Raw genomic sequence first — 23,293 nt, 5'->3', positions numbered from 1 at the left:
GTGCAAAGAAATGCAGCGTGAAAACAAAGTTTTTATAATTCATTAGAACTGACACAGTGTGGAATTTTAGATCGCATGTCTTTGAATTATTCATTGAGTGCTTAATTTCTTCTTTTTTTTTTCGTTGGCTAGAATCCGCTACAACGTGCGTTCTAGAGGCAAGGGTGGGATTGGTTGTAAAATGTCCCAAAGATTGCTGGCCAGGGGCAGTGGTAGTAAAACAACCGTGTGTGTGTGTGTGTGTGTGTGTGTGTGTGTGTGTGTGTGTGTGTGTGTGTGTGTGTGTGTGTGTGTGTGTGTGTGTGTGTGTGTGTGTGTGTGTGTGTGTGTGTGTGTGTGTGTGTGTGTGTGTGTGTGTGTGTGTGTGTGTGTGTGTGTGTGTGTGTGTTTAGCTGCAGGGCAGACAGACAGCAAATGGGAGTTCCATACTCCCTGGAGGATTCCTCAGGCTGGGTTGTCTGCTGTCTGCCGGCAGCTCACACACAAGCCATCCATCTCCCGCTGTCTGACCCCCCCCCCCCCCCCACAACCCCCTTCCTTCACTGTGCACACACACACACACACATACACACATATTGTCCGTGGTGGTGTCTGCGTGCATTGTTGTGTTATACGGTCATAAATCTTTGGAACTGGAGGGGGGGAGGGGATCCAAGGAGACTATGGGGTTTAGACCTTGGTGTTTAGAGGAGGAGGAGCCAGCCATAACACATTATTTGAGAGAGAGAGCGAGAGAGAGAGAGAGAGAAGTTGTTCTATAGGGTAACTAAATGTAGGCACAAAAACGAATTGGGAAAAATAGCTATAGGAATTGCTTTTCAGGTCAAAGCCAAACTGAGAACAGTGAATTAAAGCGATAGAGAACTTTTTCAAATTGTATTTTTATTGGACACAACTGGACACATTGCACTTGAACTTGACTGTCAAAACAGCGAAACCTCCACTGACGCTTATACAAAGGCAAACAAAACATTAACAAATAATACCTTCTGACAACAGATACTAAACTGTTAATCCAAATAAAGAACAAACGCTGGGGGCAAATCACAAAGCTAATATCGTTGAGGAGAATGTGGTTGTTTCATCCGCACGCTGATCATGAATGCGTGTGAGAAAGGGAGAGACGGAGAAAGGGGGGTTACTTGTGGGTCATTATCCATAGTGGGGGGACGAATATTGAATTGGCCCCAGACAAACGGCCAAGGCGACCCCTGATGAGGTAACAATGGAGAGGGGTCAGTGAGGTCGTGACCTGTCCTCAGCCCTAGACAAGCGACCTGTCTGGACACGCCTGAGATTAGGGCTCTGTCCAGACACTGCACCCAGGTCAGATACTCTGTTCAACAATGATCAATATCTACATGTCTGGGCAGTTATAAAGGGATCCCTGGCTAATACAACAAATATGCCGTAATACATTATAATTGTCCTCTATAACTACAATGTAAAATTAAAAACACCTAAATTATTTTATTTCTTCTAGAAATAGCTCATCTTTCACTCAATAGGGGAAATGCCTGTCGCAAGTTGATGTCATAAATGTCATGTGTGATCTATCCCTATGGAATTTATGGCATGCATGTGAAAATAAAAACAAATGTAATACTTCCTATGGTTAATATGAGCATATTTCAAATGTGTTTGTGTTGTTTTTCTTTTGCACATGCATGCCATAAATTCCATAGGGATAGATCACGCAAGACATTTATGACATCATCAACTTGCAACAGGCATTTCCCCTATTGAGTGAAAGATTAGCTATTTCTAGGAAAAATAAAATATTTAAAGTGTTTTTAATTTTACATTGTATTTATAGAGGACAATTATAATGTATTAAGGCATATTTGTCGTATTAGCCAGGGATCCTTTTAACCACTTAAACCCTCTAGACTTGGTAAACTGGTACTTCACCTCACGATTATGACATTTTACAGGACCATTAATTGTCACTCATTAAATAATTGCGATTAACGATGAACTGTTATTTTTTCCTTGACAATTACATTTCTGTTTGACTTTTAGGCTTTGAAGTTGCATGTGGCAGATATGATACATAACCTAAATATTTAACAACTTTATGCTTAAAAAAGAACATTGATAGTGGAAATAGTCGTATCGTTACACGTTTTTGAAAATGTTTGAAAATAAATTTTCCAACATGGAAACGATTATGACAAAATAATTGTGACAGGCCTATCTGTACTGCTTTTTTATGTCTGTCTACAACCCGTCACGTTGCGACGGGTTGTTGTGAGCCTATATATCTGCTATTTTTGGTTAATGTTCCCCACAGAATATGGATGCTGGGGTTCAAGTGGTTAACCACACAAACCCTAGCGCCCCTATTCCGTCATTATAGGTGAACATTCGGTGAAAACATGTTGCGAAGTGTTTTGAGTTTGTAGACTGGCTATTATCACCATTTGGCGTACAAAGGCTATAGGGTTTCTGTGGTTAATGGTGCTGATTCTCACATGCACACACGCAGACAGGCGTAGGCAGATGCTCTATCTATTTGACATCCTTATTAGTCATATTTTTGGGGTTGCTGACTTGCGTGTGCGAGCATTTGTCCAGGAGGTGTGCGGATCCGCTGTGTGTCTGTACAGAATGTCCCATTCCGCAGCACTTGAACAATACGCTTCAGTTCAGTTCCTTAGGATGTAGGCTCAGGCTAACAGACACTGCTTGTGATTTGCATGTTCCCTTGATACATACTCGACTGGCTATCTAATGCGAAAGCCACTGACTCGCACAGGACAGTCATGCAATGGGACTTTGGGGATGAAAGGAATTGCTTTGTAGTGAAAACCTTGTGTATAGCTATAATTTGCATCTTCAATCGGCATACGCCTACTATCGTTCTTTCTCTCATTCTGTTCTTGCGCGCACACACACACACACACACACACACACACACACACACACACACACACACACACACACACACACACACACACACACGTGAACAAAAAGGCACACTAGTGGTGCTCCTGGGTAGCCCAGGTGGTGCTGCACCTGTTCCCATGCAGAACAGTCTAAGAGCACCTCAGGGCACAAAGCTGGCTGTCCTCTTGTACCCTTGTGTTCTTCAGTGACTCACGCACCACTCATTATTCACTGAAACGGGCCAATATGGCTTCCGCCGTCTTCCGATGTGTTTTAGAGCATGATGTAGCCTAGATTCAATTAAAGGCGTCATGGATTTGGCGTTCCGATTTAACTTCCTTCCTATAAGTGCTCACAGATGGTGAGCTTCCTCACCGCTTGCAGGAAGTGTGATTGGCATTGTTATTTTCCCCCTTTCTAATGTACATTATTTTACCTATATGTATTGTACTGTACTGTAAAATTATTTTCTTTTTGTACATGTTTAGTTTGTTTTCCATGTCACAAATCCTGAGTGTTAATTTGACTTCAAAGAGTGTAAAAAATGTAACTGTACGGTATAGAATGTACACTCTGAGTAAAATGAACACTCAGAATTCTGCTTGTTTGTGTTCAGTCCATGACATCACGTTGTTCTTTGGCATAATGGTGGTGTACGTTAAGCCCAGTTTATTGCGACTGGTAACACCTCAATGTCTATAGCTGACCTATGACATGACATTGTTGTGACATCAAATTCCATCCCTGATGTCATCAATGTTAAGCCCATAGCTTGGAATGCCCATATAGGACACATTGAGTGAGTCTCATGTGGTCTATAACATAAGACATCTATGATGTCAGACGTTAGTCATATTCATATTTGGGGAAAAAAAATCCACGTTTTGTCCAACTTAAAGAACATCCGCAACTCTAATCACACTTGCAAATCAATTCCGTCCTGTGCGAATTCAGTCCTGCGCGAGGTTACGTCTTACTGGTACTTTTTCATAGGATACAGTCGCGCGCCAAAGATAGACGATCTACAAGCTCAATAGAGCGGCTATTTCCGGCGCACGACTTTGAGCATTAAACATGAAATGAAGCACTGACCTTCGTCGTGTCTGCCCGCTGTGTGTGTATGCTAAATGGCCCTCACCTTATTCCCTCTCTCTCTCTCTCTGCTCTCGTTTTCAGGATCTACGGAAACAGGTTGCTCCCTTGCTCAAGAGCTTCCAAGGAGAGGTGAGTGTGTAATTGTGTGTATTGACAGAGTGATATACTTGCCAGCTCAAATAGAGCGTTCAAACAATGCAGTGGCAAGGCCTGTTTGACATTCATTGACCGTTTGAGTTGCCCCGCCCCCCCTTCACTGCCCCCCTCCTTCCACCTCTGCCATCTTTGCTCCTAAATCCTCTCCTGCTTCTTCACCTTCACCTCCCTCTTTCACCCTTCTCCTCCTGCCATTCCTCCCTTCACTCCTCCTGTCCTGTCCCCCTCTCTGCTGTGAAATGAAGAAAGCACACAGTAATACAAGTGTTAATTGGACTCTGAGAGTGTAGAAATTGACCCGTAATGGTCTTCACATTCTTGTGATTCTACTGTGTACTATCTTCATTTCCCCTCCCCTCTGTCTCTCTGTCTCTCTGTCTCTCTCTCTCTCTCTCTCTCTCTCGCTCTCTCTCTCTCTTTCTGTGTGTCTCTCTCTCTGCTCTGCTCTTGACTCACTGTCCTATTCATGATGTCCTGTTACCCCGGGGGTGTGTTTAAATTGCATCCTGAGAAGAAGAAAAAAGAAGTCACAACAAAACCTTGACTCTGGCCAATCACAACTCCCGCTATTTCCCTCAGAATTCGCTTGGCTGCATGATTCTGAAGAATGGGGTGGGTGGGGGGGACATTGATAGAATGAACAACATGGCTGCTTTGTTTCATGTAGTTGAACCGCATAAGCCCTATATACTGATGAATGTGGTGAATAGCTAAAATATTTGAGCTAGTTTTGATATTTTGACATTTTTGGAATCGTTTAGAAGTCTTTTTGCCTATTATGACATGCCCAATATAGGGACATCTGGGTTTATGTGTTAAGAAATAATTTGTATTGTTTGGTTCCACATAACATAAAAAGGCATTTGAGAGATTTGTTTCTCTATAGGTTTGAACACAAACTGCCCACCTCTCCTCTATCTGCCTCTGTCTCCTGTTTATTTTGGCCCATTTTCATCAATGCTTGAGCCACAGCAAGATGCACATTCCCAGTTGACTCCACTACCATATGCAAAAGTCAAAGGAGACGCATAGAAGCGGCTGGATTAGACTGGGGGCACTATTTGGGGGTGGAGTGGGTGGACATTCAACCAAGCAATATCGCCTCCTTCCATACACACACACACACACACACACACACACACACACACACACACACACACACACACACACACACACACACACACACACACACACACACACACACACACACACACACACACACACACACACACACACACACACACACATCATTTCAATAGATACTGACAGGGCTGGTTTGCCACCGGCCATAGAATATTACAGTTTAACATGGGGACTTTGGGTTAGTTTTCCATATTCTTGTGCTAAGGCAGCAGCCGCAGCTGGCGGTTATGTAAAAACACTGTAATTCATAGCGGTCCCACCATGTTCTGCTGATGATCCACAGTTCTATTTAGAGGATAGAAGCAGTCGCGATATAATTGCGGCTTTGTCAGCTGTTTCCACTGTTCTCATGTTGACACACCTAGACGCTCGCACACACGCGTGCACACACCCTCGGCACGGCGACGCTCACCCTGGGTGGTCGACATAGAGACACTCTTCCCAGAGACATTCTGATGATTGTGAGATGATACCATACGCTGCTGCTAGACTCTGAGTGGCCTATCAATCAGACGGCTCTTCTGCGTGGTTGCGTGTCCCGACATGAGCGACTTCAGAGAAACGTAATTCTAGCCTGGCTTTGTTTGCTTACCCCTCCGTCCTTTGATCAGGCACAGGACGGCCCTCCTATAAACCATGTTCTCTCCCTGACTCGAGTCCCAGGCTAACTCGTAAGACACAAGTGGGGTTTTAAACCAACAGCTTGAGCGTGGGTTCACGCGAATGTGAAAACCAGACGGGGATAATAAAAAAGAGCAGTTTGGCGGAGGAAGTCTGAGATCTTGGCATCTCTGTTTTTAACTTTTGTCATTGAAAAGTGTTTGTCCTCGGGTCATAATAATTACCAATAACAGTATGGTTCCCACATGGCTTTGTGGTGTGTGTGTGTGTGTGTGATAGAGAGTGTGTGTGTGTGTGTGTGTGTGTGTGTGTGTGTGTGTGTGTGTGTGTGTGTGTGTGTGTGTGTGTGTGTGTGTGTCTGTGTGTCTGTGTGTCTGTGTGCGCGCGTGTGTATTTGTTTTGTATGTGCGTGTGTTACTCGTTCAGTGTTCCTTGTTGGTCCATCGATCAGATAAGCTTTTCCATTATCCGAGGCCTCAGTCTCTGCTTCCCATAGCCACCCCTTATCAGACTCCACTGAGGCCATATGCGTGCACGCACATACACACACACACACACACTCTCTCTCTCATACTCACACGCATGCACACGCAGGTCAGCCTGATGCCCTTCACACACCATGGGCAGATAGGGGACTGAGGCAGTGCTGACGGATGGTGGCACAAGGTGCTGACGTACTGTGTGTGTGTGTGTGTGTGTGTGTGTGTGTGTGTGTGTGTGTGTGTGTGTGTGTGTGTGTGTGTGTGTGTGTGTGTGTGTGTGTGTGTGTGTGTGTGTGTGTGTGTGTGTGTGTGTGTGTGTGTGTGTGTGTGTGTGTTTTAAGGTAGGGTGGGGACACGGCATGCAATTTTTGCAAGCACTTCTCATGGGTAAACCTGCGAATGCTGGTAAAGTCTCATTTGTGTCAGTTCATTTGTATGGCTAAGCCTGCGTGTGGGGGGCCGTGTAATGGTAGTTGTCGCTGGGCTCAGTTGAAAAGGCTTGCGGTGGGTGAACAACGGCACCGTGGTATTTGCAGATCCTGGGTGGTCTTCTTCTAATGGCCCTCGTCCTGCTGTTAACCTGCCTCTAACTGTAGGGTGTGTCCTACATTAAATGCCTATTTCCTGCCTCCCATGTTGGGCTATATAAAGCTGCTGTACCACTGACCTTGGCCCAGACGTTTCTGCGCTCACACAGCTGGCTCCTCTCACTGCCATCAGCAGATCACTTTGCATTAGTGTGTGTGTGTGTGTGTGTGCGCGTGGTATCTCTCTCATCTCTCTTTGAGAACCAGTGAATGTATTGTATTACCATTATTAGTGGTCATACTTTGAACCCGTGAGCCTATGCCCTTTCACTTGTAACGCACACACGCACGCACGCACGCACGCACGCACGCACGCGCACACGCGCACACACACACACACACACACACACACACACACACACACACACACACACACACACACACACACACTATATATTTACATCACTTGTATAGACTTCCATTCATTTTTATGCAAGTACCCTTACCTCTATCCCTAAACCTAACCCCTAACCCTAACCCTAAACCTAACCGTTGTGGGGACCTACTATTTTGTCCCCACACTGTCAGAGGTCCCCTGCAGGTGACTGTGTGAACATGCGTTTAGTCCCCATAAGTATAGCTAGACAAACCCACACACACACACACACACACACATACACACACACACACACACACACACACACACACACACACACACACACACACACACACACACACACACACACACACACACACACACACACTACCCATTAGTGTCCTAACTGTTCACTGTCAATGAAGATATAGTACATTGTGTGTGTGTGTGTGTGTGTGTGTGTGTGTGTGTGTGTGTGTGTGTGTGTGTGTGTGTGTGTGTGTGTGTGTGTGTGTGTGTGTGTGTGTGTGTGTGTGTGTGTGTGTGTGTGTGTGTGTGTGTGTGTGGAGAGAAACTGTACCAGCGACACACATGAAGAACAGTCAGTGTGCATGACAGAAGAAATGTTCTCATCCAGGAAAGAGACGCTGCAAACAGACAGAGGGGGCGGGGCTTAAAGAACAGGGGAAAAAGTGAGAAAATGTGGGAGGAAGAGTGACGGGGGGCTTCATAGAGAGAGAGAGGCGGAGAGAGAGAGAAAGAGAGGGAGGGGTGCTGGCACCAGCCTACTCGGGGCCAGATGTTTTGTGGCTAAAAAACTAGAGATGAATCAAAGCCATGTGAAGAGATTTATTAGGTTCCCATAGGAGCCCAGGCAGTATTACATGTAGCCCTCACTGTTTACAGTGGCAAGAACTCCTAAACCACCCATCAACTACACTACTGGCTTGGCTGGGAATGTGAAGACTTTATATTTGGACTTATATAGGCTTTTGTCCTTTCTCTCTCTCTCTCTCTTTCTCTTTCTCTTTCTCTCTCTCTGTCTGTCTCTCTCTCGCGCTCTCTCTCTCTCTCTCTCTCTCTCTCTCTCTCTCTCTCTCTCTCTCTCTCTCTCTCTCTCTCTCTCAGTAAATGTGCTGGATGATTTTGGAAAAGAAACGGATGGCTGTTTAGTCTGAGAGCCAGAGTAGTCAGCTGTGCGCAGTAGCACCATCTGAATGTCTTTATTTGGCAGCTGTTTTTCTGTACTTGAATGAGCTTTTTTTCTCTTCATAAATTTCAACTACATTCACCATAAAGTGTTAGTCTATAGCCTATATTTGAGAGAGACATGGTAGAGTGTGTGTCTGTGCGCGTGTTTGTTGCCTGTTTTGGCATCGACAACTGTTCCCCAGTATGGTTTTAGGATTAATCCTTAATAGATCCATTTCAATAGTCAGACGGGGGGATGCGTGCCGTGCTCCCTGTGTTAATGGATGAATCCAGTAATGGATCCACTGTATTGCTGCTAAGAGCTGACTGAATAATCTGCTCCTGCTGTGGCTGGAAAGAACCAAGCCAGCTGTTTAATGATGTCACAGTGCTGGAAGGGAAACACACACACACACACACACACACACACACACACACACACACACACACACACACACACGCACACAGAGACACAGACACACACGCAAGCACACACACTCGCATAACAAACACAGAAGGACAGACCCACAAACACTGACTGACTGATTGACACTCACTCACTCACTCACTCACTCACTCACTCACTCACTCACTCACTCACTCACTCGCTCATAGCCACACACACACACACACACACACACACACACACACACACACACACACACACACACACACACACACACACACACACACACACACCATGTCTGTCATCTGCCCAACAGCTGAATTGGCTTCATGGGAAGGAAACAGCACCTCTCAACTGCTGTCATGACGGCAGCATGTGTGGCACCACACAGCAAGGATAGACGAATATGTGCTCGCCGGTTATGATTGGCTTAGGCCGTTTGAATCTGTGAGCCACTGGGCCGTGACGTTCAGGCCTGACTGGCCCAAACTTGGCAATTACAAATCTCCCTGTTCTTCCCCAGATCGATGCCTTGAGCAAAAGAAGTAAAGAAGCAGAGGCCGCCTTCTTGAACGTCTACAAGAAACTAATCGATGTCCCAGGTAAGGCTGTGCAATATTTATATGCTGCGTTTTATTTCCATGCCGTGCACATTGCCGCGCACGGCCCCAGCCCTGTATGCCCCAAACCTTGTGATCAGGAGACTCCTTTATCTATGCAGACAGCACCAACAGGGGAAGCGAAAGCGTGTGACACAGTCCCTCCGGTGCTCCTTCACCGCGCATCCAGGCGTGCGCGGTGCCTTTAATATGTCCCCACGAGATTCCTTTCCTGCCTCCTGCCGGGTGTGGAGCCTTCAGAGGGCTCGCGCACGCAAGGTGTGTCCTGATACCAATGACAAGTACACCCACAACTTGCCACCGCAAAGTGCACACACGAGCAATCACGTTCAGCGAAGTTAGGGGGAGAATTGGGCCTTGCACGGCAGTGCAACACACACGCGAGCACATGCTCAACACCGATACTGGTTGGAGGTTTTCAACTGTGCTGAAGCCCTTGAGGGCTGTATATGCAGGAAGGAAAGTAGAGTTGAGTTCATCTATAGCGTAAGGAGGTCACAGTATTCCCATATGGGACGGACCTACAGTAATATCTTTGGATTGTACTGCTCCCAATAAGTCAGCGCCAGCTCTGACGGGGCTATTCTTAACTTGCAGCGAGACAATGATGTAATGCCAGACGCACGCGCGCACACACACACACACATACACAGAAAAACACACCCCCCACACACAGAAAACACAGACACACACAGACACAGCCTGACTAATGCAGCATTGGTGAGGGAGGAAACAGCGTGTTTTGTTCTGTCTTCTATCAGCTGGAGGCCTGGTTAGTCAGCCCCAGTTGCGCTCTGCTTTAGATTAAAGGTGTCTGCCATGAGAGCTCAGCACCAGTGGCCCACAAGTCAAGCTGCTTTTAACAGGCTGTACAGTTGATTTGGAAGGACCCAGTGTGAAGGACAAAGGTTTGATAAGAGCCAGAGAAAGTTGATTTTCAAGTGCACTGAAGCAGATAGTCATCCAGTAACCAGGCAGTTTTGTGTGTGTGTGTGTGTGTGTGTGTGTGTGTGTGTGTGTGTGTGTGTGTGTGTGTGTGTGTGTGTGTGTGTGTGTGTGTGTGTGTGTGTGTGTGTGTGTGTGTGTGTGTGTGTGTGTGTGTGTGTGTGTGTGTGTGTGTGTGTGTGTGTGTGTGTGTCAGCGTATGTGTAATTCTCAGAGCGTAGCGCTGCATGGCATGTCACCTTGACAACTCCAAATCAGCATGAAATTCCCCAATCGTTCTCTGCTGATCTCTCATTAGCATAGTTAAGATATCTAACTGCGTCAGACATGACACACGCACACACACACACACTCACACACGCACACACACGCACACAGCCTTTACCCCCAGCTGTAAGCTGTCAGTTCCTCTTATCTATACAACATACACACACAGGCACATTCACACACTAACATGCACACGCACACCCCACACAGGGAGACAGACACAAACTGCTCTTTTAGCTGGCATGCTGATGAGTGTCGCCTGCATCTCTTGGCTGCCTGTCACCAGTCTGCCACCCATGAGCCTCAATCAGATGTGATTGGTTCGACTGACGGCTTCTCTCTTCATCGCAGTGACAGTTAAACATGGCCGCTTGTTCCCACAGAACGCCTGTGGAATATTCTCCTTCTTTCCTCTGTCCCCCTTTCATCGGTTTTCTCCATAGGTTTTTTTTACACATCCGCTTTTGTCCCTCTGACTGTTTACACTGTTCTTCTTTCTTCTTTGTTTAAATGTTTCACTCCATCACGGTAAATGTCTAGTGATCACGCCGTATAGTCTTCTTTAATTGTTTACGATGTGACTCGTCACCGTCTCATTATTATTTTTTAACCACACGAATGTGTCATATTAACTCATTCATAGCCAAGGCACGAGTTTCCCCGTGTTATTTCAGTACCCTCAGACTGCCACGGCCCGAGTTTCCAGAGTTTTCCTGTTTAAAAAAAAAAGAAAAGAAAAAAGAAATGCCTAAAATGTATTAGGCATGATCGCAATCGCGAAATTGCATGTTTAGCCCCATAACAAACACATCTTTCAAAATGGCAGCCATCTTTGTTTACATTTGAAGACTTTGAAGGCTTCTATCTCATGAATGCCTGAACAGATTTCCAAGCGGATTTTGTTTGTTTGAAAGCTGTGAAAAAGTACTACACATATGGTGCATGATCTGGGCATGGGCGTGTACGATCCGTGCACTAAAAATTGATCCGTGCACTAGAAATTTAGGAATGTGGCAGTGAGGTACTTGGGGGCCATTTTGAAAAAGCAGTGAATGAGTGAACATTTGGCACAAATAACAGATCTACAAGTTCAACCCTGCGAAGCAATGAGTGGGCGAAGGATAGACCCTGGTCAACGAAGTACTGTATATAACTGTAGACAGACTGGGAACTGACAGCAGAGAGGAGGAAGGACATGATGCAACACACGTCTCCAGATGGAATAGAACGGGGAATATGTTTGATTGTGCAGTCGACACACTATCAAGTCTGCCCCACGCCTTTTATTTTTCATTCTCTCTGTATCACTCGGTAATGTTTGCCATCTCTTTATTTGCCTCAATAACGATACACCAAATAGATTTTTACGTTGATGATAAAGTAATGGTGATCCCTCTCTGACAGCCTTTATGTTTCACAGTTCACACACAGCTTCTTCTGCATCTTGTTTTCCCCCAAACCATCCAACACTTAGCACTTTGAGATTAGTTTCAAATGTAAAGTGCAATATAAATAAAATGTATTCTAACACAATTTGTTTTGTTAGGTTCAGCTGCTTCTCAGCTTCAACCCATACCATCTCTGCCTGAGCCATGTTCGGCCTTTGGCACCTGTGATTCCTCTGACACAGCAGTGCTATAGATGGTTTTAATACTTTTAGAATTAACGCATACATGAGCCAGAGGCCTTTTTTGATGCAACTTTTACTCAAGAATTAATTGTTGGGGAAACGTTGCCATTAGGTCTAGAGATGCAAACCGATATGAGTGACTTTTCTGGACAATACTGATAACCGATGTCAAGTCAACATGGATGTTATGGTCGATAACCAGGGGTCTTCATCCTGTCAGCTTGAGATGGACATTTTCTTCAAACTACATTTTTGCCACAGACATAAAATGAGTGGTCAATAATATTAGCAGCATACATACTAAATGTACACTAGTCCAGTAAGCACGATAGAGAACAGCTGAGTGTATGTAGAAAAGCTGAGAGGGAAGGTGTAGTTGTAGGGAAGGTGTAGCAATTTGTAACCCAGTTTAATAAAAAAAAAAATGCTTTAAAAGTCTAGTGTATTATTATTTCCATTGCCATCTCTGTACTTTCGTCTGCTTTCTACTTCACTTTCTTCAGTCTAAATTGAAATAATGGCTATGAATCTTTCAAAGCATTAAAGACAATAAGAGACAGTCATCACCATCTTTATGATATCTAAGCTTAAAAAACTCCGGCTCAGATACACCTTTCCAGGCCCAGTTAGGAACGTTCTGTATTCAGTTAGGAACGTTCTGTATTCGCCACTGTTTGGTATTGGTACCGGGCTTAACAAGGTTAGAATACCTGTCTGGCAGTGTCTTTATTAGAGTGTTAATGTCAATGGGCATTTAGGAAGCCCAGCTCTTATACTAAGTTAAAATCAGGTCATTCATTTGCATTGAAGATTTTTTTTTTTGGAGCCGTGTGCAGAGCACATGAGCTCCCTGTGCACAGCTTTCAGCTTTTGTCCCGTCTAGTGGGAAAAGGATGTTTCGTTGAGTTCGAACAGGTTCTACGCATGCGCGACTTTTACCACACACGCACCACGCACGCACACACGCACACACACACACAACGTGCGATTAACGCAGTGATGTTGGAGCCTCGGCGGAAGCAAATGCACTGACAACAGACAGTCCGTGTGAGATGCTGCTAGCAGCAGGGCTAGTAGTATGAGACCCCATAACTCTATGTATGAGACAGACAAAACGGCAGAGATATTTCTAGCAGACAACCACAATCAAAACTACAATATTACCGCTGACGGCGTCGCGCGCAGCAAATACCGAAGCGTTGAAACGGCACATCTGTAGACAGCGCGAGCCCCATGACACTCGCCCTCCCAAGAACATCAGCGCTCCAAATTGTACACGAGCACATATGGCTTGTGTGCCACACATCTCCAATGAGTAATCACAGTGTCTCTACAGTTAACATCATAACATAACAGCTAGTTTATCTGCGTTCTGTTCAGTTCAGAACTCCATCCTATGGGTGGCACTCTAGCGTCACAGAACACCCCTGAGTTGCACTGTACTTGAGTTATTTTTCCATACGCCAACTCTCGTCACCAAAAGTAGCAGATCTACAAGACTATCCCCTTAGAATAGGGATGGTTGAATGCCAAGTATAAACGTTTATTTTAAATCTGTCCTAATGAAATATAAGGGAGCCAAGATTTAAGGGTTAAATAAAGTGCAAGCTTTTGGTCATATACCTTCTTCAGGCATGCAGCACCTCAATGAGCGGTGGTCCTTTCACTATTAATCTGTCCTAATGGAAGCAGATATTTTTGTTATATGTTTGTTAGGCCTATTATGGACAGTATTTGTTATTATTTCAAAAATAGTAAATATGCTGCATTTGCATAAAGCAAGTATTTGTCTACTCCCATGTTATGAGTAGTAATATCTGTTTAAGGTAGATTTAGAACAGATAAGAAATATGCGATTAATTTGCACATAGAATTTATAGTTCTAGAACACATAGAATTCATAGATCTAGAACACATAGAATCAAAAACATAGATCTGCAAGTGCTCAAATTCACGGCTCCACTTCGAACCAAGGTTTGATTTTTTTTTTTTTGAATGGCTCTCAGAAGTGGCGTTTCTGGGTGTACTGGCACCATAGGCCACTGGTTCTCAAAGTGGGGTCTGGGGACTCCAAGGGGGTCCTTTAGGGGGTTCCAGGGGGTCCCCAGCGAAATTGCTTAATAGTATCAAAATCAGTTTAACCACTTTAAACCTATAGTGTATACATCTGTATACAACAATGGACAGCAGGCATCTTGTCTTGATGAGAGAACCTGAACAGTGTGGATAATCCAATGATGATGAGTGACTTGCAATTATATTTTTATTTGAGTAACGAGGTGTCCAATGATAATGTAGTGGAGTAAAGGATTTTTTATTTTATTTTAAATGTATTGAGATAAGAATGAAAATTCTTATGAATAGGTTATAAACAAGTAAAGTAAAGAACCTACCTATTCTGAAGAATAGCTGGAAGCTGGCAAGTCAGCCGCAGTAAAAAATGAATTAATCAAAGATTTGCCACGGACACGTTTGTCCGTCTACAGACACATTGATGACCTCTGTCGATAACCAATTGTACCAATATTGAATATCTGTATAAAAACAAGTTCAAATGTGGCATGCACCGTATTGAAATTTTTTCCAATATCCCAACATCAAGAGTTTGAATGTAGCATTTTTATTTTAAAATGTTCCACCTTGTTGACCCTTTTGAAAGCTTCCACAGAAAACACTGATTGAATCTTCAGCCTTCAGCATCAGAAAAAGCTTCACATTCATAATGATCATAATTATTCTAAACTAAAATATTGGCTAAAACCGATATATTATTTTGATATAGGTTCTATACTTATATTGCATTTTAAGATCAACATTAATCGTGCACCCCTAAATTTAACCAGTTAACCTTATTTATAGATCTGCTGTAAGTAAATACTTGGTTTTGGTTAAATGTTCAATTAAAGGGATTGCATAGGAGCCTGGAGGTAAAGCATTCACTTCATACAACACTGAAGAAGGCTTGAAGCTGAAACAAACCAGTGGTTCCCAAACTTTTTATCTTGTGACCCAAAAGCAAAATTAGACGTTTGCCCGGGACCCAAACTAGTGAAAACAGTAGATATACAAACTTTTTCTGTAGACCGTCTGTTTTCTAATTTATGGAATTTCTTTGATTTTTCTTTTATTTATTAATGAAATTACTTCTTTGATTTAATTTTTTTTATTCATGAAATTCTTAGCTTTTGGGGAATGTTTTTTGAAAATGTTTTTAAATAAATGTTTTTAAATAATAATAATAATTATTATTATTAAAAACAAAATGTAGGAAAACAAAAAATTAAGGGACCCATAACAATGTGTCCGTGGCCCACAAATGGGTCCTGACCCAGTGTTTGGGAACCAGTGCCTTAAAGGACAGTTTCATGAGTTCTGGTATTCTCTTATAGAGCATATTATTGTAAAGCATGAACCTACAGATTGTGGATTGTTGTGAATCTTGATTTAGGGTTTTCTGAGACCTTTTTCGGGATCCTTCCGCCCAGCTCCTTGGTCTAACAGTCAGCATACTGTATTGTAGCGTTCCCGCTACTCCAGCGACAGTTCAGATATCGTCGTTGTCGGGTGAAAATCTTGTATGTCCAAAACTGTTCGTTTTGCATTTTTCATTAAAAAAATTATTTAAACTTGTGAAAACAGCCGATCTACAAGCGCACAACGCCTCGCAGCGCGAGGCGTTGTGTGCTTGTAGATCTGCTGTTTTCACTACTTTTGTGCGACGGCCTTGAATGATGAAGCAGGGCTTTACTTTGCGAAAGAACGTACAAACTTGGAGATACGAGGTGTCAACGACGATATACTAGTGCTGTTGCTGCTCTTATACCACCATTATTACTGGGGTTGGTGGGGGCCAGACAGTAGCCCCCCGCGGGCCGCAAATGGCTCGCGGGCCACCTATTGGGGAACCCTGCTGTATGGTGCCTCATGTAATTTAGCGTCGTGTTGTATTGTGTCCCAGACCCGGTACCAGTGCTGGAGCTGGCTCAGCAGCTGCAGCTGAAGCTCCAGAGGATGCATGACATCGAAACGGAGAACACCAAACTCCGAGAGACACTGGAGGACTACAACAAGGAGTTCGCCGAAGTCAAGAACCAAGGTCAGAATGACGCACAACCGCGCACACTGTCTTTTTTTGGGGCAACGATCGTAACAAACAGAGTGGGTTTTAAAAGTCTCTAAGACAAGGGTCTTCAACGGGGGGTCCAGGCTACAGGGGGTCCTCCAAATTTTTGTGTATTAGAAACTTTTTTTCTCCTTTTTTATATACATGTGATATGGACACCCTAGTGTCCATATCCTGAGAACTTTAGCCAAAAATAGCAGATCTACAAGCTCACAACACCTCGCAGCTTGTAGATCGGCTATTTTCGGCAAAGAGGTTTGATGTAGAGGAGAAAAAGGGCAGACCAAGTACAGAGTGAAAGGTCAAGTTTACTAAGTATTGACGGTTTAAGTGGTTAAATATCTGAAAACACAAATTGACATGAATCCAAAATACACTGATTGTGCTGTCAAACTATATGGAATCTATGAAAGGTTGTGGGGGTCCCTGATTCATCTCTCTCTCAACTAAGGGGTCCTTGGCCTGAAAATGTTGAAGACCCCTGCTCTAAGATAGCTGTGTCACTGAGAGAAATGTGAGAAGCCTTTTAAACAAACCTTGTTTGGTTGTTGTAACCGAAGGTGAAAAGCAGCACTGTCATTTACTATGATGCCTTACCTTGCAAAGCGTATGAAACATTTACAAGACACAAAAACAAGACGTCAAAGTTTAATATTGAAACTTGGGTTTACAAATTTAAACGGACAAAAACCGAGGCTGGAGAAATATGGGAACAAAGTGATTGTGAAGAATATATATAACAAATGATGAGATGGACGAGAGGGGACCACAGAAATGGTGTGATGTGGGAAGAGAAGTGAAAAGTGAGTGAGCGGGGAATGTTTTGTAGCCCCCCTCGCAGTGAGTTAATTGGAACAGCTCGATAGCGGCAGGGTTCCATTCTGCCATTGATTTTCCTGTTCCCTCATCCTTTATCCCCCCTTCCTTGCCTCAGTAGATGGGGGATATTTAAACCCCAAAACACACTGTGGAACTCCCACTCCTGTTAAACGCACACATGCACACACACACACACACACACACACACACACACACGCACACGCACACATGTAGTGTGAGTGCAGGGGCCATTGATCCCCGCAACCTAAATGTTTAAAGTTCAGTTAAGCAGTTAAGGGGTAAGAGGGCTCTGAGGGGACTCTCCTATATTGATTATGTGTCAGAGCCGTAAGACTGGAGTTTAAATCACATGCGCGCGCCCACACACACACACACACACACACACACACACACACACACACACACACACACACACACACACACACACACACACACACAGACAGACACACAATGAAGTGTTGAGAGCCCTCAGTCAAAGGCAGCAAGCGGCAGTGCTCTTCATCTTCGTCTTACTCGCTTACATCTTTCTCCTCCCCACACACACACACGCACGCGTGCGCGTGCCCAGGCCTATTTATTACCCCAGTTATGTGTTAGATTTATTTCAGACTGCCCCCATACAGAGCTCAGCCATCAGCAGGTTATGGAGTTTCAGCACTAATGCACTCCTAATGAATACAGCATATCTAGCGTTAGTGGATGTTGAATATTATATACTGGTAGAGGAGGTAGAGATTAGGCATTGGAGCCACTGGGGCCCGGGGCCCCCCAGCCATGCTGACTGAGGGAGAATGTGAGGTATGGGATACTACTGCTTTTGCAAAGGTCAATGACCTCTTTTTTTAAAAGCATTATCATTTGTCATTTCCACGAAAGCTATACTGTGTTTATATACTACGCTGTTCTATGCTATAGTATTTGCTATTTCTCACTCTCTTTTTCTCCACTCTACACCCTCTCTCTCTCTCTCTCTCTCTCTCTCTCGTCCTGTGTGTGTCTGTCACCAGAGGTGACCATTAAGTCCCTGAAGGAGAAGATCCGTGAGTATGAACAGTCTGTGAAGAACCAGGCGGAGAACCTGGCTCAGGAGAAACAGCTGGAGCTACACAACGACTATGCAGAGAAGGAGAGGTATGTGTGTGTGTGTGCTTGGTTCCTTGTTGCGTGTATTTGAACCCCTGCTTTAGATGTATTTGTGTTTGTAAAAAAAAGTGCGACGATGCCATGTTCCTTTTGATACGTCAGTCGTCAGCATATCGTCATCATTCTCAGTATTTGATCTTTAGTAGACATAAATAATAATAATAAATGACACATTTGTAATGTGTGTGAACACTTTTATACACAGTAATGCTTTTTCTTTTGGGGGGAAAATTAAACCCTTTGGTCACTCTCAGGCAGATCTTGTTTCATGTTCATTTGTAAATGATGGGTTGGAGGTTGCTGGTTTCAAATTGTAGGGTTGGCCCTGCCAATAGCCCCTGATTACATGTTCAAATCAGAAAATCAATGTCATTGTAGATAAGTGATTATATGAATGAAGCGTCAGCGTTAGTTTATGCAGGACATTGGAGTCCAGTCGCTGCAGCTGTAGTCAGATGTCAGTCAGCTCTGTTCTCATACCTCATTATCATACCTGTTGGTCATTACGTCACATGACTGCCATACTCCAATCAAAGCTCTCAATCAGTAGGGAAGGCTCCTTTAAATACGGCTTGCTTTCTCTTCCTATGCTTGGTTTCCAAAGCTTCGGAATCATTCGCTGCTAGCTGCCTCCTCCACCCCAGCCTCCACCTTTGCACGATCAGTCTGGCTAAGCTCAAATACTTGTGATTGTCTGATTAAGTTACAGGTCAATGTTGTTAAGTTTAAATTCTGTGATTTTGACTAAGTTACATGTCAATGTTATGCTCAGATACTGTGATTTGACTTAAGTTACATGTCAATGTATTTCTATTATTCTGCTATTGTATCCCTATGGGTATTGCTTGCGTTCCCTGATTTTGCTTAGCATGCTCAGAAAAGCTTGCACAAAATTACAGGGAGCATCTCCTATCGCGGAGCCCTTTAAACGCCAAGATTAACTGTATTCCATTTATGCAATAAATGGTTAAATCTGCTTATTGTGTATTCCATTTTGCAATGAATTCTTTTGACATGAATTTTTCGGACTAAATTAATATCATTACAAGCAATTTTCTTTACCAGTGTCGTTACCTTGCAAATGAATACAGGAACAGAATTGAAGAGACTATTTGTTTATTATCATTTAAAGCTGGGTTCAAACCTGAAGCTATTTCTTCTATTCTAGTCGCTTCTATTGCTTCACTTTGGTCGCGCAGGTGCACGTTGGTAAAAGAATCATGTCCCGTAGGCTCCCGTTGGTATCAAGGCGTTGCTCGAACCTTCCAGGTTTGGACACAGCTTAAAACTTGACTAGATAAGTGTGTTGTTGGCTTTAAAATGGCAAACAACATAATGACTCCTCCTTCCTCATAGCATTAGTTATGTGATCGAATGCTAATAGCCAGAGATGCTAACGACAAGAGATTTTGACAGTTGCTCACAAACAGCTGCACCGTCATTATTATGTTTTAAACAGTGCTGTTAGTGATGAATACAACAAATCTCTGTCCCGAGCCCTTCCTTTTTAAATGGATTAACATAACATAAGCTCTCATTATGTAATGTCCAGCTATGCTACAGCTCATCGGCCCTTTCAGACATACAGTATAATATCAATTGTCCAGCTGTATTTCCTGTACGTCAGTGTTTTATAGGCCCCTTCCTGTCTGCAGAGAACTGACTTCCTGTGTCTGAGAGGGGCAGTAAATGGATGGCACCTCCGCATTTGACCCTGCAGTGTGGGGGAGAGAGAGAGAGACATGACCCTGCAGTGTGGGGGAGAGAGAGAGAGAGACATGAAAGCATGTACTAGCGGACAGAAAAATAAAGATGACAGGAGAGGCGGAGATGGGGGGTGGTGGGGGGTTGTTGCATTGCAGTACATCTCAAAGACCATCTTTGTGTTCCATTATTGATGTTTTTACACACAGTGGCAATTTCCCAGCAGTGCCTGCCTAACTTTTTATATGCTAAGAATCTATTTCCTCCTTATGGGTTCTCTCGCCCCTTCTCCCCCAACTCTCTCTCTCTCTTTTTCTCTCTCACTCGGTTTCCTTTGCTCCCTCGCTCCTTCTCTCTCTCTCTGTCTGTCTCTCTCTCTCTCTCTCTCTCTCTCTCTCTCTCTCTCTCTCTGGGTGCAGTGTGCCCCAGTGGCCAGACATTCCTGCCTAATGGGCCTGCTTAATGAGGAGTGGGTTATGTTGGGAGGATTTTTAGAGGGGAAAACACTTAAGAAATTGGTGGGAAAATGGAGAACTGTTCCAGTTTCCAGAGAGCATAAAAAAACAGAGATCTACTGACTCAGTGTCTTTATCATTCTGATGTATATTTGTTTATTCTTTACCATCTGTCTGTATCTGTAGGAAATTCCAGGAGAACCAGGATTCCATGTCCTCCAAGTTGCAGGAGACTGAACACAAGTCCCAGTCCCTACAGACAGGTAACTCTCTCACAGCTCGGGTCATGGCTAATGTTCTTTAGAATAAAGCACTCCAGTATTTGGGATGGTACTATGGGGGGGAAATTGTACTATTCAATCAACCAAAGTGCGGAATCAACAGACAATCTTGATAATCTCGCACCAGTCACATAAATTCTCGTAATATTTTGCTGTTTTGAGACATGGCACCAGTCCTCGACGGGCCAAACCCAGAGGCCACCCCCAAATGTCTGGTCGCAGATCTGCAATTGTGTAATTTTGAGAGGGCGAACACCCCTCCATGAACCAGGCCTTAGTCCTTAAATACCAGCACACCACAATACCGAGTAAACACAAAGTGGTGAAACGGCAGAAACGGGAACAGGCTCCATTTGGTGTGGTTTATTGTCCGATTATAATGCAACATGCTAAAGCACCGGAGAGGAGCGGGGGGAAATAATCAATAACCCACCCCTTGTTTTACAGCACTTGAAACAACTCAGGCAGAGCTCTTTGATTTGAAGACGAAGTATGACGAGGAGTCGACAGCAAAGTACGTATTTTCCTGCTGATGTGTCTCGTCTGTATGAGTGAGTGTGTGGGTGACTTCTGCGCCCTCTGGCTCTCAAATAGTCTGCTCCTAACATAATCATCCTGTTTAGTGAATCTCCTTCCATGGAAACCCCCCACGGCAGGATTGTCTCCCACAGCGCTTAAACAACCTCCAAATCCCAGCGTTGCCCACACACTGTAAATACAGAGAGGGAGATTGGATTGTGCTCTGCAGCTACAGTACACTAATCACCAAAATAGTCACATTGGATGATTTTCTTTTTTCCCTACGTACCGCAAAGCCCTTTCCAATGACTGGGGAGTTTGAGAGATTCATGAGGGTGACTTTTATTTAGATTTTGAGTCTTAAACCAAAAATGTTCCTCCTGATGATCATGTCTTGTCAGATAATGTAGCTTTTCCGTAGATAGTCTAGCTGGGGAAGAAGTCATTGACATTGATCTATGGTAGTCTGTGAGGATGAGAACAGAAGCTTTTCCATGTCACCACTCCACACTGTGAAGTGGCACTTAGCAACGTTCACACTCCTCCTTCCCTCAGATCCCCAAGGCCAATAAAAAGAATCATGTTCGATCCACAGCTTCAACAGAACCCAGTTCAACTTCATCCTGAGCAGCAAGAGCAAGGAGTTTCACAGCGCGTTTATTAGGAATTGATGTTCTCGACTAAATGGATTGCTGTGTCCGTTTTTTGAGGAGGCATTGCATTTTTTTATATTCAGGACAGTATTATGGAATATGCTTACATAACCATGTAAGGTTATCTTAGTCATGATGGCCCGGGTCTGACAAAGTATGGCTGAGTGTCAACTTGGCTTTTACACCCCCTCTCCTCTCCCTCGCAAGCCATCCTCCAACACACTCACTATGCCTGTCCATTAACTGAGTTGTTGCATTGATTAACCGTTACAAAACAGATCGATCTATTTCACTCTTTTCTCAGAATCCACTTTTTTCACCTTCCTACCTCCCTCATTTTGTCCCTTTTACCTGCCTTGTTTTATGCGCTTGAGTGTGTGTGTGTGTGTGTGTGTGTGTGTGTGTGTGTGTGTGTGTGTGTGTGTGTGTGTGTGTGTGTGTGTGTGTGTGTGTGTGTGTGTGTGTGTGTGTGTGTGTGTGTGTGTGTGTGTGTGTGTGGTTGGGGGGGGGGGGCTGTATAACATCCTGCATGTGGTGTGAGGGCTCTTATCGATTGGATACATGGTTTGTCTGAGAGCCCCGTCGCCATCCTCTTTCCCGGCTACACAGTCACATTCTTTGTGTTAATTTTACTCTTGAGTGTGTAAAGATTGACCCTTACATTCTGACAGTGCTCTTGTGTATTCCTCTTGTTATGTCTGATTTTGTTCAAACCCACTCCTTACCTTCTCCTTCTCTGTCTGTTCATTTTTATTTCACTGGAAAGCAAATGTCTTTGGAAAGCACGCATATCACAGAAGCCGCTCTTCTTGAAGCAGCTAATAAACACATGCCCTCACACACACATGTGTGCAGACACGGATGTGCGCACTCACGCACAGGCCTGAGGCAGTCAGGGTCCTTGACTATGTGGCGTGCTGTGATCTGAAATTTTAATGCAACGCTTTAAAGTACACACAAACCTTCCTAACCCGGCACCCTCCCAGTCCTTGGAGTCCTTCCCCCGTTTACTGCTTGGTTGAGCAAATCGCCAGTGTTTGGCTGAACATGACTTTAACCCTTGGAATCCTTTTTTTTTTGCTACAAAAGCAGACATGCAGAACATTGGCCACATTTTCCCTGACATATAGCCTATATAAACACACACACACACACACACACACACACACACACACACACACACACACACACACACACCGCAGTGCACACTGCATCCAGACACTCTGC

The 23,293-nt window shown here is 44.1% G+C and overlaps 1 protein-coding gene across 2 annotated transcripts in view; it reads left to right on the top strand.

Annotated features, from left to right (window-relative positions):
• cux1b (cut-like homeobox 1b) overlaps positions 1 to 23,293 on the top strand; it is an 81,528-nt gene that overhangs the window by 25,892 nt on the left and 32,343 nt on the right. For both annotated transcript variants that reach the window (XM_080732114.1, XM_080732113.1), the window contains exons 3-8: positions 4,066 to 4,113; positions 9,410 to 9,488; positions 16,307 to 16,444; positions 18,319 to 18,442; positions 20,800 to 20,876; positions 21,342 to 21,408. In XM_080732114.1, the coding sequence (XP_080588240.1) occupies positions 4,066 to 4,113; positions 9,410 to 9,488; positions 16,307 to 16,444; positions 18,319 to 18,442; positions 20,800 to 20,876; positions 21,342 to 21,408 (533 nt within the window). The remainder of the gene's footprint in view (positions 1 to 4,065; positions 4,114 to 9,409; positions 9,489 to 16,306; positions 16,445 to 18,318; positions 18,443 to 20,799; positions 20,877 to 21,341; positions 21,409 to 23,293) is intronic.

Source organism: Nannobrachium achirus, assembly GCF_963921795.1.
Source record: "Nannobrachium achirus genome assembly, chromosome: 8".
Lineage (NCBI taxonomy): Eukaryota > Metazoa > Chordata > Actinopteri > Myctophiformes > Myctophidae > Nannobrachium > Nannobrachium achirus.
Note: the sequence above shows the minus strand (reverse complement) of the source record. Positions and strands in the feature narration are given on the sequence as shown.